At 47.8% G+C, this 19206-nt stretch overlaps 1 protein-coding gene across 1 annotated transcript in view; it reads left to right on the forward strand.

Annotated features, from left to right (window-relative positions):
• Positions 1–19206, forward strand: part of WDR36 (WD repeat domain 36) — an 804166-nt gene that overhangs the window by 469321 nt on the left and 315639 nt on the right. The window contains exon 13 of the mRNA XM_069625487.1: positions 1611–1725. Within this exon, the coding sequence (XP_069481588.1) occupies positions 1611–1725 (115 nt within the window). The remainder of the gene's footprint in view (positions 1–1610; positions 1726–19206) is intronic.

Here is a 19206-nt window from a genome sequence, read left to right on the forward strand (position 1 = left end):
TGGGTACACTACACGTCACAATAAGGGATAGTGTTAGTCACGCCCAAGTCGACGTCCCTTTTAGATCTTCGAAATAAAGATGCTCTGCGATTACCACTACATGTTGGACTATATGCATAGCATATGAATCTAAGCATATACAAGCACCAAAAATACGATTACGGTGAGTAATATATGTCTTGTCAGTACATTTAACACAAGGAACCAAACAAATCTTTAAAATGCAGTAAGATCAAATCTGTTTGACATTATTGTCCCCCTGCCCGATAAAAATATATTACAAAAACCCTTCAGGACACAACAAAACCAAATTTCTATTCAAGAGCCTTGGAAGCAACCTGTGTGTGTAGTGTTTTCTCACCTTGATGCAGTTTAAACTGTAGGTGGTGTGTTATAGTTTCAAAAATTCAAACCAGGTTTTACTTGTTACTACCTCATTCAACTTAACTCCAGTTTATTCTCTACCTTCTCCTGTGTTCCCGGCCTTCTAAACATGCTTGTTTCTCTCATTGTTACTTGTATAGTTCTCTTTTGTACTTGTAACAAGGTCCACACTATATCATTTATGGATACTGTTAATAAAAAAAAGCTCTAATCATGGTCTTAAATGTTTAATATAATTATTAATAATAATGATTTAGCATTTATATAGCGCTACGAACCCTCAGGCATGTGAGCACTGCTTATTATTACCCACGGTGTGTGGTGCTCATTTATCAACCTCGGAAGGATGAAAGGCTGAGTTTGGCCCTGCCGGGATTCGAATCCTGCATCAGCAAAATCTGCACAGATGTCAAAGCGAGCGCTCTACTCGCTGTGCTATCAGACCGGCTACTGATTTTTGTTGTGGGGCATCAGTTACATCTTATGGAACCTATTTTGCTACTTAGTTTTAGGTAGTAGATGGAGCTTTAGCGCCACCTCTAAGCCAAAATAATTGCATTAGAGTAGAGCTAGGGAGAAATGGCATATGGGGAGGGATACAAAGCTTGTAGGTGTTTTTTTTATTTACCCACCCATTGACTGCTTAAGGCCATGTTAATCCCAATGGCCAATCCCACCCACTTCCTGCCCTTCCCCGCCCAAAACGCATCCACCTAGGATCTTTTTCAGTTAGGTTTATCAAGCCTTACGGTTTGAGCTCAAGGAGCCTGATTCTTTTTTAAAGCATTCTTCTGAAAGTTAATAACTTAATTCAGCAGTAAAGGCACTACTGGTGCAAACATGCTTTAATCAGGTCTGCCTCCAGCCACTCGGTTTATAATCACTAAGCATGTCCTTTACTGAAGTCATGTTAAAAACAAGCACTGGTAAAGCCAACTGTTTTGGCTTGTGCATAAGAATTTGCTAGGCATTGCTTGCTATTATATGCCCAGGTATGTTGCAGCTGCTACCATCAATGGTCAGTTATTCCCTCTATGGCAGTGCCTGGCAAATGACTTTCCCATGCCTACACAAAAGCCAAAACTGCTGGCATTGCCAGCGCTTGTTAGTGAATGTTATTGACCTCTTGCCCAGATACAATGTCCACATTTTGTGAGTAAAGATGCAGATAATGTACATTTACTTCTTTGAACTTTTTAAAAAATAGCACCCTTCGTCTTCTGCAGGCAGTTGATTTAACCAGCTGTGGTAACTTTGCTCTGATTGGTCTTTCAACTGGAGAAGTAGACATATACAACATTCAATCTGCCATTCACAGAGGTCACTTTGGCAAAGAAAAAGGTAAGCAGTGTTATTTGTAAAAACTTTTGGTGCTGGAATGGCAGTGGTACACACTTCATTTTTTACAATGTTAGTTCTCCTTGGTTGAAGTGCATTTATACCTGCTGATCAAATGTGTTCTACTGAGATTACAGAATATAAGAACTTGGGCAGTGAGTGTTAGTCATTTCGTGTAAGAGAAGGTTGTGAATCAAAGATAACATTTGCGTTGAGAGTTTGTATTTGTATTTATTATTTGTATAGCGAGCAAAACCCTGAGGTATCTAGGTGCTTAAACTTAGTTTCAGTGCTACAGGTTACAGAATAGGAAGCGTATAACGTAAATTACAGCATCACAGAATATGCAAGGTAGTATATCATACGCAAAGTGCAAAAGGAGAAGGCGCTAGACATACATTAAGTCTAGCGCCAGGTTACAGGCGGCAGTAGCAGACAAGTGCAAAGGTCCAGCAATAGGCAAATACATGGTGCCTGCCCATCTTATAGGGTGGCAGCAACACACAGATGCAAGTGTCAAATTAATGAGCAAGTATCAAATTAATGAGCAAGTATATGGAGCCTATCCCATGATGCAGGGCGGCAGCAGCACGTAAATGCAAGTATCAAGTCGGTGGGCAAGTACAAGGTGACTACCCCCTGTTGTGGGGCAGTGGCGGCTTACAAATGCAATGCAATGTAAAAATTAGATAAGGTTGATTATGGTAAGGGCACACAGAATCACAGGCGACCAAGGGGTGGGGGCACCCAGAATAACAGGCGACCAAGGGGAGGGGGGCACACAGAATCACAAGCGAGCAAGGGGAAGGGGTGGGGGCACACACATGCCTTCATGTCCAGAACGTGATCATCCCACCCTTTGTACACATAATGTTCACCTTGTATCATACTGCTGATAGATGGCACTCATCCAGTTCCAGGGAACTGAGGGATGATTGAAGGCCATTTTGGAGGTGTAATATAATTTGGTCTTATCTAGTGCCCTTCTGCCATGGTGGTTGGCTTTGCTGCAAGGGCTTTATATTGGGTTAAAGGAGGGCATGCCACACAGTTAAATGGCCTGAATTTTGTTTATATGGAAACATAGCATGTTAAAATAGATCATTTGGAGTACAAAAATTATTTAAATTTTGTTTTAAAATCGTACAATGTAAGAATAGTTGGAAGAATGATTGGAGAGTGCTTTTTACCAGAGGCTTTTTGAATTGAATAGGAAATATACTGTTAATTACACAATAGTACTAGGCTGTACCATAGGTGTATGTTGAGTAGGTTTGATTGGGAGGGGGTCATTCTGCATTCTCCCTAGATGTCTGTCCCTATCCCCAGAGGTGGGTGTCTCTCTCCATGAAATCCTCTCGCTGTAAACCACCCGTAGGGTGACTATCAGCCTCACCTCATGGGAATGGGCTCCCCATTGGGGAGAACTGACAACATCTAGGGATTTGTCACAGTGGGTATATATTTCTCAGTCGTCCTGGCTCTCCCTCCTTACTAACTGGTTGGGAACGCCTGCACCCGGCGGGCCGGAAAAGCTGGCTGAAAAAATAGCTGTCACTTAAGAGTTTTGGAAAGGGTAGGGCCTCCGTGCGCCAGGCCCACACCTTACCCCTATGTCACCAACGTTCCCACCAAGTTCTTGCTTACTGCCTACTGTGCGAGTCTGAATTTTTGCTGCACTGCGACTCCTTTTCGGGCATTTCTTTTCTGCTGTCCATCCCTTTTTTCTTAGTGATTGGTTCTTTATTTTTATTGGTTCAAATCATGGTGCCAACCTCTACGCATGCCGTATGCGAAAGGTTTTAAGCAGGGCATCCGTTGCTAGAAGCATTTTTCGGTTGCCGACCCCGATCATGTCTGCGTCCGCTGTTTGGGAATACATCACCCGGTTAGTACCTGTGTCTTTTGCTGTGGGATTCACCCGAGGTCTCTTTGGAATAGTCTTCTTTCCATGTCACAGCTGGGACCGGTACCGAAGATGACCGAAGACTTTGTGCAGAACAGGTGCAAGGCCGAGATCAGTAAGAGGGGAACTGTACCCCTCAGGTGATGTACTAGTTTCGGCACCGGCTGTTGGTACCCAGGGGAAGACTGCCTCCTCAGTTCTGGAGTCTTCACGGGACCGTTCAGGGGGAAACCCCCTGCCTATTTACCTGGAAGTACATCTGGGTGGGAAAGCACTAGTACCTCCTGGTAGGAAAGGGTCTCCGAAGACCCACCTGGCACCGAAAGAGTTATTTACACCAGACAAAATAACAACGGTACCGGGAAAACCCTTTATTGCCTCGGTAAGACGAACAGGCAAGGGTACATGCGAAGAGGCTCGCGAATCCGGGGTTGATTCGGTCCACTCCAAGTCGGTGTTGGCATTTAAAACTTCTGGTACTTCGGTACCGAAAGAAAAGGATTTACCCTTTACTACTGTTGAACTTTCAAGTTTCTTGGTACCGATGAAATCACTTAATTCCTCTCATAAGAAGAATAAGCACTCTCATTCGAGATCTAGTCCAGTACCAAATTCCCCAAAAAAGCACAAACAGAAGAAATCTCCTGTGGCTTCTGCCTTGGTACCGGAAAGTCAGAAGGATAATTGTACTCTAATTTCTGACTCGGAACACTTTGATGCCTCACATTTTTTACGGTTTCACCAGAACAATTATTCAGCACTCCTGTGGGAGCTCAGTCGCCTCATATTTTGCCTCAATTTTCTCCTCCGTGCGAGGGCAATTTTAGTCAACATACTTGGGTACCAACACAACCTGGACCACAGCTGGTTCTAACCAATATCCAGGTGCCAGGTGCCTAGACCCATGGTTTTGAACATCTATAATCCTACCCAACCACCTAACAGGGTTGACTCTTCAACTTCTATCAGACTAGAAAACCCTCAACATAGCTCTTCCAAAATGGCGAATGACATCACCAATACTGTGCTAAAAACCATGCTTTCTGATCCCTTCCTAGAGGTTCTGGCTCAACGCCTCAAGGACAAAATGTCACTTATGTTACCTCATGGATCGGTTCCCATTGATCGTTTTCCTGAACCAGTCACTATACCCGTGGCCAACAAAGACTCTGCTCCTGCTCCCAAAAAACAGAACATTTCAAATGATTCTGAATTGGATTCAGAGGATGACACCCCTCAGTCTTCATCTAAGGCGTTTCATGACATCATGACTAAAGCCTTGCAGGCACAAGAAGTCCTTCCAAAAGGATAAGCCTGAAAAGGCTGGTGTTTTTGGAAAACTGCCATCTCAGCAGTCAAAAGTTCCACTTCCCATGGAATTGTCGCTTTTAGAATAAGCTCTAGCTCATTGGAGGGAAAGCCTCATTCCGATCCACACATCTCCAAGACCCTAGATAACAAATACAAGGTGCCCTAAAGATGAACCTTTCATGCTAATGGGCAATTTTTCAGCTCCATTGGCAGTAGTCCCAGCTGCCCTTGGCACAAAGGGTAAAGGCCCTTCTCCATCTCCAGCTTAAGGGCTAGACAAAAACACACAAAGCATGGGAGACGCAAGGAAGGAAGTCTTATACCAACTCTATGTAAAAAAGAGGGGGTGAGGCGTGCACTCCAATTCCTGGTCAATATACTACCTGAAGAAAGAAAAAATATATAACTGGGTTAAATCCCAAGTGTCCAATTCACTGGGTTAGATCCCAATTGTTGCCAAAATGTTCACAGGGTTGGATTCCTCTCTGCATTTGTGCTGCTGTTCTCCTCGTAGCGCTTTCGTATCCCAACACTCTTCAGGTAGGCTGTGTTGCCTTGCTTTTCAGGTGAATGTAATTAAATTGCTAATGCAGTCTCTAAGTATTATGGGAGCTGTAGTGAAAAAAATGTTCATCCCAGGAGCTCCTGTAAGAGATCCAAAAACTCCTTTTCCTAGGAGCGATAGAGTTGGTTCCTCAAGAGGAAATAGGTCTGGGATATTACTCTCGTTACTTCCTGATCCCAAAGTAATGAGGTGGGATCCGCCCGATTCTGGATCTTTCAGACCTGAACCAATTTCTTGTCAATTGAAATGTAACCATTCCTCCAGATTCTGGCTTCTCTTCATCCAAACAATTGCATTGCATCTGTAGATCTACAGGATGATTATTTTCACATCCCCCATCTACAAACATCACTGTCAGTTCCTGAGATTCACAATAGGAAGGTCTCATTACCAGTTCACATGTCTCCTAGGGTTTTCACAAACGTTCTGGGGTCAGTGGCAGCCTACCTTTGGTTAAGGACAGTCCATGTATACCCCTACCTAGGCAACTGGCTTCTCATGGCACAGTCTCCAGAGGAATTGTTTCAGAAAATGCAATAAACTTGCCATACTCTTTTCAACCTGGGATTTCCCAGACAATCCCTCACAGAGGATCCTATTCCTAAGAGCAGTTATAGATACTACTCTACTCAAAGCCTTTCCACCCCTGGAAGCTATTCAACAAACCACTGTAAAGTTCAGTACCCACCAGACCCTAACAGCTTGGTGGATTTAAAGACTCTTTGGCCTTATGGCCTCTTGTATAAACATAGTTCTCTTTGCAAGGCTCCATATAAGAACGGTCCAGTGGCATCTTGCTCGCAACTGGAACCAGCTCTTGGATTCCCAGGAAATTCAAATTCAAATTAAAAAAACAAGTTCAGGACTCTCTACTCTGGTGGAACTCCCCAGAGAACCTGTTAATAGCGTTTCCTTTTCAACCTTCACCTCACCAAATAGTCATAACAGACTCTTCAGAGTACGGTTGAGGAGCCCATTGCCCAAGTCTAATAGCTCACGGTCTTTGGTCCCCTCAGGAAAAGGACCACATAAATGTCCTGGAACGAAGAGCCATATTTTTTTTGCTCAAATAATTTCTTCCTCCCTTCAAGGAAAGGTGGTGAAAATTCTAACGGCCAATACCACTGCAATGTTTTATATCAACAAGCAGCAGAGTACTTGTTCCCTTCCTCTGTCTCTCCTAACAGTCGATTTGGTATTGGGCCATTCCAAATCGCATTTTATTTGCGTCCCATCTGGAGGGGAAGAGAACGTCCTAGCAGACAAACTAAGCAGGTTGCAGTCTGCTCAGCACGGGTGGGAGCTGAAACCGTTGGTAGCAAAGATATTATTTCAGAAGTGGGGCCATCCATCAGTAGACCTCTTTGCCAACCAGCACAACTTTGTCTCAGTTTCATCAAGGCAAGGTCAGGGTCTTCAGTCCCTGGGAGATGCTCTACATATGGATTGGTCGAACCTAACACTTTATGCGTTCCCACCTCTCCCATTAATTCACAAAATATTACTCAAATTCCAAATGTCACAGAATTTGACAGTGATTCTAATAGCCCCGATCTGGCCTCGCCAGATCTTGTTGCCAGACCTTCTGGAGTTAGCAAGGGACTTCCCTATTAGATCTTCCATCATGGAGAGAGATTTTGATTCAACAGAAAGGGCAGGTCCTTCACCCCTCCCCTCAATTGCTCAACTTGAAGGCTGGGTTCCTAAAAAACTAACCTTTTCCTACTTACATTTGTCAGATCAAAACATAACCATCATGTCCGCTTCTAGTAAAGCTTCTACTAAGAATCAATATCGTAGCAAATGGTTACGTTTCTGTGAATGCGCCTTGAACCAAGACCATAACCCTCTAAAGGCCTCTATTGATAATGTCATGTCCTTCATGTCTTCTCTAGTTTCCACTGGTGTCAAAGGAGACACCTGCAAACACTACTTATCAGTTATTGGTGCTTATCTGAATAGAGAACACAAGTCTCTCTTTCCAACGAAGCCATTAAAAGGCACTTTGAGGGCCTTTTTACGTTTAGAGCCCCCCTATTTGTGAACCCTCCAAATCAATGGGATCTCAATGTGGTATTGGCCCTAATGCAAAAACCATTTGAGCCTATTGCCTCATGTGAATTAGAATGTCTAACTTGGAAAAGAGCATTCTTAGTAGCCTTTAGTTCGGCTAGACGATTGGAGAGCTCCAGACCCTCTCCTCAAACGAACTATTTCTGATGCTTGTGAATCTGCTTAGAATCGCATTCTGTGCATATAGTCCGACATCTAGTGGTAACTGCAGAGTATTGCATCTTCTCTTTCAAGGATTGAAAGGGGAAGTTGACATGGGCGTGCCTGTAACACTATCCCCAACGTGATGTGCAGTGTATCCAAAATCCCTTAGATGTTTTTTTTTTCCGGCCAGCTTAACTGGTCGCCTTATGCAGAGCTCTTTCAAATTGCAAAATGATATTCTCTCCACGACCTCTGGTCGTTTATATATGTTCGTCCCATTCTCCGACAATTACGGAAGACGACCACAGACTTCGACGGCTGGTGCTCCGGTCGATGCTGTCGACTGTGTGGTTGGGCCTTCTGGCCGGCCTATACATTAGGGAGAGTGGGCTCTGGGGGGTTTTCATTTCTTTCAAGAATGTATTTCCTTCTTCCCTCTCTTTGCCGTCGCTGTAAACATGAGCTGTGGACAGGACACCCTTTAAATGTTGCCCTTCTTGTAAAGACAAGTACACCTGGAAGGGCACGCACCGAAGGTGCAATAAGTGTCTCCCTCGAGATCACCACAAGGCGTCCTGTCGGTTTTGTCAGCTGTTGGGTCCTAAAATGATGAAAGAGCGCATAGAGTTAAATGGTGGGCAGCCTAGGCCATGATGCAGGCCGAGGGTAGCTCCCCCGCCACCACAGGTGCAGAGAGTGACGAGGAGTTGAGCGACGGGCGTGGCTCTGATACTGATGCCATCGACCTTTCAGCGGAGCGATCGCGCTCCAAACCATCTGTCCCCAGCAGGCAGGACAATAGTTCTGCTATGGGGAGTGTACATCCCGGCGACCGGGACGAACCCGGTACTCATGGAGGCAAGCACACAACTCCCAGTTACTGCCTTGATGGATTCGTCGGGACGGTCTAAGGCGAGCTCCTCGACGGCACCCGCCGATCTGCGCGGTCGGTAGCCCTCCCCACAACCGCGTAAGCGGCATGCGTCCGGGCACTCCACAGACAAGGGCGTCAGCACCAAAATTCACAAGGCAATTGAGATGCCTCTTAAGACCGCACCAACGCATAAGGTTCCGGCAACGTAGAAATCTACAGTGAAGCTGCTTGAACAGCCAAAACCCCTGCCAGAGACGCTGAACATCCGTAGAGTCTCGCAAAGATTTCTTCGGCAGCCAATAAGCCGAAAGACACGTCCACATGCCAGGAAAGGCAGGAAGACTATTCTAAGAGCCCCCAGCCTTTATCAAAGACTCTTTTAGAAACATCCCGGCGTTCTAAGCAGGTAGATCCCCAGGAGGAGCCCTTTCCCCATCTGGACCCCTCTGGTTCCTCTTTATGGACCAGGGGAAAGTTTGAAGGGTGTATGAATAGGCTTGCACATTTTGTGGACTTCTCAGAAAAGGTTACTACGCCCAAGAGGCCTAGTGAAGAAGACCTTTACCCCACAGTATCTAAATGCCAGAGAACCTCCTGCCCACTTCATGAGGAGGTCTTTGACCTGACGGATCAGGACCAGGTTTCCTCATGACCCCAATTTACAAGAGGGTGATCCCTTTGAGGATCCCACTGACCAGGGCCCAGTTTGGGGCGGGGGGGTGAGCCACCAGTGGATAACCCACCATCGTTGTAAACTACCTATACCCCAGATCCTGACACAATATGCATGGACCCTCTCACCTCCCCACCTCTCTGTCAGGCATCTCCCATAGATGACCAGATGGCATTTAATGCCATTCTGAAAAAAGCAGCCGCACATTTCCAAATAGCCACGCAGGAAGCAGTGCTGGACTCTGATTTCGTGGAGGATATTCTAAAGGAGAAGCCACCTGCCAGCCAGGCTATCCCTTTGCTTAACTCCATTAGAAGGCGCATCACACCTTCTTTACTGATGCCTTCACAGACCAGGGCTGTGAACCCAGGGCTGGAGAAACCTTTTTGCCCCCCTCCTACAGACCCTCTCTATATTCGGGGACATGCCACCCCAGATTCTCTCGTGGTCACTACAACAAGAAAGAGGGCAGGGGTACCCTTTTCCACGGTTGAGGCACCACTGGGCAAAGACTGCAAAAAAACTGTATGCCCTAGGAAAGCATGTCACTACTGCGGCAGCGTATTAGATAAGGATTGCCACCAATACGACGCTGTTGGCCAGCTATTGTGATGTGCAGTGGAACCTGCTTCAGGAGGGCCTGCAGGAGGTCCCCGAACCAGTACGGTCATGTCTGCTCACAATTGTCTCATAGGGTAGACAAGTAAATCATAATGTCCTCAAGAACACCCTAGATGCTGCGGAGATAGCAGGAGGACTCTGGCCCATGGTAACCTTTTGAAACGACACGCCTGGTTAAAGAACTCGGGGTTCAAACCTGAGACCCAAGCGTCTCATCAACAAACCGGTCGAGGAGTCTAACCTGTTTGGCAAAGCTGCAGATGAGGCGATGGAAACTGCCAAGAAAGAACATAAATCTTTAAACCAGATTACTCAAAGGCCCTTTCAACAGCAAGGTGGAAGTTCTCGCTGCTCCTTTCGCGGGCAGTCCTATTGACGTTCCCTCACATATCCAATATATGGAACGGGTAACACATGGTCATCAGGATAAGGGACTGCTGCCTCAAATCACACACCGTGGGAAGGGAAGGGGTCGCTATGCCACCCCTAGAAGCTCCCTGGTGTCCAGTCAGAAATGACTCTCAGTTCCGGGTCCCCTCAAACGTCTCCCCGGTCGGGGGACGTATAACATCATTCTTGCACGCATGGGAGGGGATTACCACAGACCAGTGGGTGCTCAAGACAGTCACCCATGGTTATTGCATTGAGTTCAGCTGGCCACCTCGATTCAGACTACCAAAGTCCCGACGTCTAACACTGGAACACCTCAAGATCCTGCTGCAAGAGGTCGAGATCCTGCACGAAAAGGGCACAATCGAAGTCATCCTCGTTCTATAGGTAAACAAGGGTATTTACTCAGTGTACTTCCTTGTACCCAAAAAGGATCTCACCATGTGCCCTGTGCTAGACTTGCGCCCACCAAACAAATGTGTCAAACCACAACAGTTTCGAAAGATAACGCTGCAAGAAGTAATCCCTCTGCTAACGCAAGGGCATTACATGGCAACATTGGACATGAAAGATGCATACTTTCATATTTCAGTGTTACCAGCACACAGGAAATACCTAAGGTTCATGATAGAAAGCAAACACCAAAGTTCAAGGTTCTCCCCTTCGGCATTGACTCGGCCCCAAGAGCATTTACAAAGGTGCTGGCAGTTGCCGCAGCTCACCTGCACAGGCAATCCATCCCAGTATATCTTTACCTCGACGACTGGCTCATAACGGGGATCCCTACGGAACATGCCTGTCAAATATCCAAAAGACTATAGACCTACTCTTCAGTCTGGGATTCTCTATATCCGAGAAGTCCAGCCTAGACCCCAGCAAAGTCGAGCAGTTTCTGGGTGCCCTAATTCAGACAGAAGACGGCCTTGTCTTCTCCAACGAGAGGGTGCAGAACATGTTTCAGATTTCTCAGTATGTAGCCAGTCGAGAAGTGACGGTACGCAAGGCCGTGCGACTGTTAGGGATGATTGCATCCTGCATTTATTTAGTCCCTAACGCACGTTTGTGCATGCGCCACATACAAGAGTGGCTCAACAGCCAGTGGTGTCAGGTCAGCGGAGAATGAGACGATTTAGTGGTTGTCTCGGCAGCTCTCGTGCTCTCTATGCAGTGGTGGTCGAGGGAAAACCTCTTGAAGGGGAAAACCTTCACCACCCCACAGTAGAAGCCACTCTCACTACAGATGCATCTCTCATGGGGGGGGGGGGGCACCTCCTACAGCAGACAGCGCACAGCGTTTGGTCCCCAGCAGTAGCATCCAACCACATAAACCTGTTGAAGCTGTTCGCAGTTTTCAAAGCTTTGAAGACTTTTCAGATAAAGTTGCAGGGAAAGACAGTACTGGTCCTCACGGACAGCACCATGGCCATGTACTAACTGAACAAGCAGGGGGGCACTTGCTCTCCAGGGCTATCCAAACTGTCATAGAACATTTGGAAGTGGGCTCCCAAACACAAGATGTCCCACTGTCTCAACATGTTCCAGGGGAACTCAATCTTCTGGCAGACATGCTCAGCAGAGACTTCCCACTACTCTTAGAGTACGAATGGCCACTACACGAAAACCTCGTCTGACGTTTTTTCCGGAATGGGTCTTCCCAGAGATCGACTTGTTTGCATCTCTGGAGAACTCACAATGCCCAGATTATGCTTCCAGGTACCCTCAGAACCGATCCAACGGAAACGGTCTCTGGATAACATGGTCAGGAAAATGTGTTTACGCTTTCCCCCCACAACCCCCCCCCCCCCCCCCCCGACTCCCCTACTCAACAAGATTATGCACAAGATGCACCAGGAACCAATCGCCATGATATTGGTGGCCCCGCCAACCCTGATTCTCCCAGCTGATGGAGATGTCACCCTCTCCTCTGATGAAACTATCTTCCTTATACAGCATGCTATATCAGGACAAGGGGGAAAACACTTCATCCATGCCCTCAGACTCTCAACTTAGCGAGCAGCCTGGCTTCTGAGGTCATAGAGTTCGGGCACCTCCAACTTCCTCAGAGATGCATGGATATACTTGGAGAAACAATAAAGCCTAACACCAGACATTGCTACTCCAATAAATCGAAACGCTTCATCATCTGCTGCAATTTCAAGAGCATCAATCCCATTGACTGCTCTCCTACTCATATTGTAATTTCTGATGTTTGTTAATCTGCTTAGAATCACATGCTGTGCATAGGTCCGACATCCAGTGGTCACTGCGGAGTATTGCATTTTGTTTTTCGTAGTCGAAAAGGGGACGTCGACAAGGCGTGTCTGAAACACTATCCCTATAGTGACGTGCGTTGTACCCACAATCCCTCACGCGTCGAGGTCCCTCAGATTGTTTTTTTCCGCCCAGCTTCTGGTCGCCTTCACGCGGAGCTCCTCGAGAGACATTGCAACTCCTCGACCTTTGGTCGTTTTTTCTCTAATATTAATAATCCCTCCCTCGACGCAGTTGTAAGCTGTTCTCCGCCGAAAAGAATCTTCGACGGAGGGTCGAGCGGAAGAAATCCTTCGGCGCTGCCGAACACGTGGCCTGGCCTCGCAGGCCATATACAGTAGGGAGAGTGGGGTCGTGGGACATCTCTGGGTCTTTTCTGAGAATGCCTTTCCCTTTCCCCTTCCTTTCCCTTGGGGTGTTTATCGCGATTTATTGCCTCGGCTATGGAGAGGACACCGTTTAGGTTTTGCCCACTTTGTAAAGGCAAATTCACTTGGAAGGACAAGCACTCAAGGTGTAACCGCTGCTTGCCCCTCGATCACAGGGAGGAAAGGTGCGCGGCTTGTCGGCTTCTTAAGCCTAAAACTCTAAAAGACGGAAGGGTTAAAAGGTGGGCGGCCTACGCGATGTCGAAGGCCGAAGGTTCACCCGCCGCTGCTACCACCGACAGTGACGAGGAACGCGATAACACGACCTCCGCTACGGAAGTCGAAACCCCCTCTAAGGAGCGCTTACGCGCTTCGTCGTCTGTCCCCGGCCCCGACGGGCTCGGCTCACGCCCTGCTTATGGGGATGAACACCCCGGCGACACAGACGCACACAAAGATCCACATAAACACACAACCCACGGCTCTTCTTCGACGAAGTCGAAAAGACCTTCGGCGCCCAAGGAGACGCAGGTTCCACCGGCGGCCTCCTCGGACCGTTCGGGTTCGAAGCCCCTCTCGCAACCGCAGCCGCGACCTGCGACTGGGCTTTCGGCAAACAAGGGCGCTGCCACCAAACCATCGGCCGGTGCGCATCAACAGAAAGCGCAGACCGCCGTAGAGCGTTCGATACCCATAGCGTCGAAAACTCAAGCTTCCGCCGACAAACGAGTCGCCGACAAGCGAGTCGCCGACAAGCGAGTCGCCGATAGCTTAGCAAGGATCGCTGTAGCCGACGCCCAAAAGCGTACGCCGAAAATTTCGTCGAGCGTTACGCATAAGTTAAAGGATACGCCGAAAAAGCCCGATGGGAAGCAGGGACTACCCCCTTCAGGCAGGGAGTCTCCCGACACACCAGAAGGTTTTTCGGAGGGCGACGGGACACTTTCCTCGACGCTTTGGGAGAGGTCGAGCCATTTCGAGTTAGATAACCCTATGTTTCCCCCGCCAGACCGCTCTGGGGTACCCCATGAAACTATGGAAAGACTCCACCTCTGTATGGAGAGGATGGAAAAGTTCATGAGCACCCAGGCCTCTCAAACACACAAGAGGACCAGAGAAGGGCCTCAGGAGGACCCCAGGGCCAAAAATCCGAGGCTAGTCGATCCCCAGCAGGACACAGCCTCAGACTTCCAAGATGTATATGACCTCACTGGGGAGGAGCAAGACTTCGAGGAAGAAGATGATTTCATGGACAATGAAGAACAGAACCAGGAGGAATGTCTGGAAGACAGAACAGACATTATAGAAGAAGGCTTCGGGGTTAACCCAGAAGAGGGACCTTCACACCCCTGGCAATCACCATCAGTGTATTCCGACACTGATGTCCTAAACCTAACTCCTCCGGACAATTCTCCAGTTAGGAACACGTCTCCAATTGACGATCAGCCGACGTTCAATGCACTGTTGCGCAAAGCAGCAGCGCATTTCGAACTCGACACCGGGGAACTCTCTCCAGAATTGGACTTTGTAGAAAGAGTGATTAAGGAAAAACCCCCGGTCAGCCAGACCATTCCACTCCTCGCTTCAGTAAAGAGAAGGATCATACCTTCGCTGTCCACTCCCGCTATGATCAGAGGGGTCAATCCACGGATTGAAAAACTTTTCACTCCTTCACCCTCAGACCCCCTCTACATTAGGGGACATTCCATTCCTGATTCCCTAGTGGTTTCTAATACTAGAAAGAGGGCAGGGGTACCACTTTCCACCAGTGAGGCACCCCCTGACAAGGAGGGCAAGAGGCTATATGCCCTTGCAAAAAGAGTTACTTCCTCGGCTGCCTTCTCAGCAAGAATTGCCAACAACAATTCCTTGCTTGCAAGCTACGCAGACGCGCAGTGGGCCAAACTGCGAAAAGACGCCGAGGAAGCACCGGAGCCTTTACGTACGCGCCTACTGTCAACTATTGGCGAAGGAACCCAAGTGAACCAGAGCATTGTTAAAAACTCTCTGGACGCGGCGGAAACAGCAGGACGTTCCTTGGTACAAGGAATACTCCTAAAGCGCCATGTATGGCTGCGCAACTCAGGCTTTAAACCAGAGACACAGGCGTCTTTGATAAATAAACCTGTCGAGGACGCTAACCTCTTCGGAAAAGCGGTAGATGAAGCCCTAGAGATGGCTAAAAAAGAGTTCGACACTATCAAGACTCTCGACCAGATCTCTAAGCCCACTACCAGGCGCGGCTATGGCAACAAACGCTTTTTTCGTGGCCAACGCCAACACCAACAACAAAATCAACATCAGCAATACCCTGCCACCAATTACCAAACCAATAGTGGGCAGTACAGCCAAAGAGGCCAACGACGAGGCAAAGGGAGGGGTCGGGGATCCACCCCCAGAGGCTCCCAAGCCCCCAACAACTCCAAGTGACGCGAAGATTCGCGTCCCCTCCCATGCAACACCGGTCGGGGGCCGGATAACATCCTTTCTTCCTGCATGGGAGGAGATAACGTCAGACCGTTGGGTACTGTCCACCGTAGCCCACGGATACTGTATCGAATTCAACAGTTCCCCATCCTACAGACCCCCGAGGGGACGTCGCATGACACCGGAACATCTTGCCATCCTTCTCCAAGAAGTACAACAACTACTGGAAAAAGGAGCCATAGAGGTCGTGCCTCTATCTCAGGTAACGGAAGGTATTTATTCAGTGTACTTCCTTGTACCCAAAAAGGATCTAACCATGCGCCCTGTATTAGATCTCCGCCCAGCGAACAACTTTATCAAACCCCAAAAGTTTCGTATGGTAACCTTACAGGAAGTAATCCCACTGCTTTCTCAGGGAGATTACATGACAACATTGGACATGAAAGATGCATACTTTCATATTTTAATGTTGCCAGCGCACAGAAAATACCTCAGGTTCATGATAGAGGGCAAACACTACCAGTTCAAAGTGCTACCCTTCGGCATAGCATCAGCACCAAGGGTATTCACGAAGGTGCTGGCAGTGGCAGCGGCCCACCTGCGCAGGTTGTCCATCCCAGTTTACCCTTACCTCGACGACTGGCTCATAACAGGGGATTCTTACGAAACATGCTTCTCCAATACCCAAAAGACAGTAGACCTTTTGTTCCAGTTGGGCTTCTCCATCAACGAAAAGAAGTCCAGTTTAGACCCCAGTCAAATCAAACAATTCCTAGGGGCTCTAATTCAAACAAGGGACGGCCTCGTCTTCCCCTCCAAAGAGAGGGTCCAAAACATGCTGTTTCAAATCCCTCAATATGTAACCGGTCGAGAGGTGACGGTATGCAAAGCAATGCGCTTGCTAGGAATGATGGCGTCGTGTATTTATTTGGTACCTCACGCGCGCCTGCGCATGCGCCCAATGCAAGAGTGGCTCAACAGCCAGTGGTGTCAGGCCAGCGGACTATGGGAGGATCTAGTTGTGGTCTCGCAGGCCTTAGTTCTCTCGCTACGGTGGTGGACAAAGGAAAACATGGAAAAAGGGAAACCCTTTGCCACACCCGCGGCGGAAGCCACTCTAACCACAGACACATCCCTCCCAGGATGGGGGGCGCACCTATCCCATCAGACTGCTCACGGAGTGTGGACTCCGAACGTAGCATCCAAACACATAAATCTACTGGAGCTACTAGCTGTGTTCAAGGCACTAAGAGCCTTCCAGGAACACCTACAAGGCAAAACAGTAATGGTCCTTACAGACAGCACCACAGCCATGTACTACATCAACAAGCAAGGGGGCACCCACTCTCCAGGCCTGTCCAAGCTGGCCCAGAATATATGGAAGTGGGCTCTCAAACAGGACATGTTCCTACTATCACTACATGTACCCGGGGAACTCAATCTGCTAGCAGACAGTCTCAGCAGAGATTTCCCCCTGCCCAAAGAGTACGAATGGCGCCTGCACGAAGACATCGTCTTCGACGTCTTCACACAATGGGGATTCCCAGAAATAGACCTGTTCGCAACCCTGGAAAACTCACAATGCCTAAGTTACGCCTCCAGGTACCCCCAGAACCAATCCAAGGGGAACGGTCTGTCGATGCAATGGTCAGGGGAATTTGTTTACGCTTTTCCCCCGACTCCCCTTCTCAACAAAGTGGTGCACAAGATGCACCAGGAACAAGTGACCATGATACTAGTGGCCCCAATGTGGGCACGACAACCATGGTTCGCTCACTTGATGGAGATGTCTCTATTCCCCCCCCAGTAAAACTCCCCTGCCCGTACAACATGCTGTCTCAGGACAAAGGCAGGACTCTGCATCCATGCCCCCAGAACATGAACTTAGCAGCTTGGCTCCTGAGATCATAGAGTTCGGACATCTACAACTCCCGCAAAGATGCATGGACATCCTCAGGGAAGCCCGAAAACCGAACACTCGCCACTGCTATTCTAGCAAGTGGAAAAGATTTGTCATCTGGTGCAGGAGTAAAAGCATCAACCCTATTGACTGCTCTCCCACACATGTGGTCCTATACCTGACCCACCTATTGGATTCAGGTCTAGTGTTTAACTCCATTAAAGTCCACCTAGCTGCACTTTCTGCATACACCACTTCCCAACTCAAAGTGTCGTGGTGGAGGATCCCTGTTATAAAGGCCTTCATGGAGGGAGTAAAGAGAATACACCCCCCGATAGCTGACCCAGCTCCCGGATGGGACCTTAATGTGGTACTTACCAGACTCATGGGCTCTCCATTCGAACCCATGCACAAAGCATCTCTTAAACACCTCACGCTTAAAACTGCTTTTTTAATAGCTATCACCTCCATCAGGAGAGTAAGTGAACTTCAGGCTCTTTCTATTCTAGACCCCTTAGTTACAGTTCACAAAGATAAAGTGGTTCTACGCACTCACCCTAGGTTTGCTCCGAAATTTATTTCTAAATTCCACGTAAACCAATCTATAGAACTACCAACGTTCTTTCAAAATCCTTCCAATTTGGGAGAAAGGACTGCACACTCTAGATGTACGCAGAGCGGTCATGTTCTACATGGAAAGAACCAGACCACTGAGGAAGACTAATCAGTTCTTCGTCTCGGTGGCAGCAGGAAGAGAAGGAGATGCAGTTTCAAAATCCACTATTTCTAGATGGATTGTTCAATGCATCACTCTCTGCTATACTCTTGCTAAGAGAGAACTGCCCTTTAGGCCAAGAGCACACTCTACTCGAGGCACGGGGGCATCCATAGCATTCATTGCAAATGTTCCCCTTGAGTCCATCTGCAAAGCGGCTACCTGGAGTTCTGTGCACACCTTTACAAAACACTACTGTCTAGATACACACTCTAGATCTGACTCCCAGGTGGGACAGGCAGTATTACGACACCTTTTCTCTACTGTTCCTTCTCATAACCCACCGCCAACTCCGGGTACTGCTCGCTAGTCTATGCACAGCATGTGATTCTAAGCAGATTAACAAACATCAGAAGAGAATGCATTACTTACCGTAAAAGCATTTCTGATGATTGTATCTGCTTAGATTCACATGCGCCCGCCCTTCCTCCCCGCTCGGATGGAAGGAACATAGACTTCCTTTATGTATCTCTCTCTTTTCTGTACTCACTCACGTCTAGAAGGCTCCCTCAGGGCAGAAAAATACAAACAGAGGGACCTCGACGCGTGAGGGATTGTGGGTACAACGCACGTCACTATAGGGATAGTGTTTCAGACACGCCTTGTCGACGTCCCCTTTTCGACTACGAAAAACAAAATGCAATACTCCGCAGTGACCACTGGATGTCGGACCTATGCACAGCATGTGAATCTAAGCAGATACAATCATCAGAAATGCTTTTACGGTAAGTAATGCATTCTCATACCTGACTCTCCTACTAGACTTTGGTATAGTTTTTAATTCCCTGAAAGTCCTCTTGGCTGCACTGTCACCCTATACCACGTCCCAGCGAAAGGTGTTGTGGTGGAAGATCCCAGTAATTAAAGCGTTCATGGAAGGGGTTGAATGAATCCCCCTATTTCTAACGCGTCTCCCGGATGGGACCTAAATGTGGTATTAACCAGACTTATGGGGTCTCCCTTTGAGTGTTTTGAGGCTTGCCTTGTGCATAGGTTCACTTACAAGACTGCCTTCCTAGTGGCAGTCACTCCGAAAAGGAGTCAGTGAACTACATGCCTTTTCAATTCTAGACCCCTTTGTCACAATTCAGAGTTAAGGTGGTTCTGCGCACTCACCCATGGTTTGCGCCCAAATTCATTTGAAAGTTCTATATGAACCAGTCAATAGAACTACCCACATTCTTCA

Source organism: Ambystoma mexicanum, chromosome 6p (genome assembly GCF_040938575.1).
Source record: "Ambystoma mexicanum isolate Mex_15411 chromosome 6p, UKY_AmexF1_1, whole genome shotgun sequence".
Classification (NCBI taxonomy): domain Eukaryota; kingdom Metazoa; phylum Chordata; class Amphibia; order Caudata; family Ambystomatidae; genus Ambystoma; species Ambystoma mexicanum.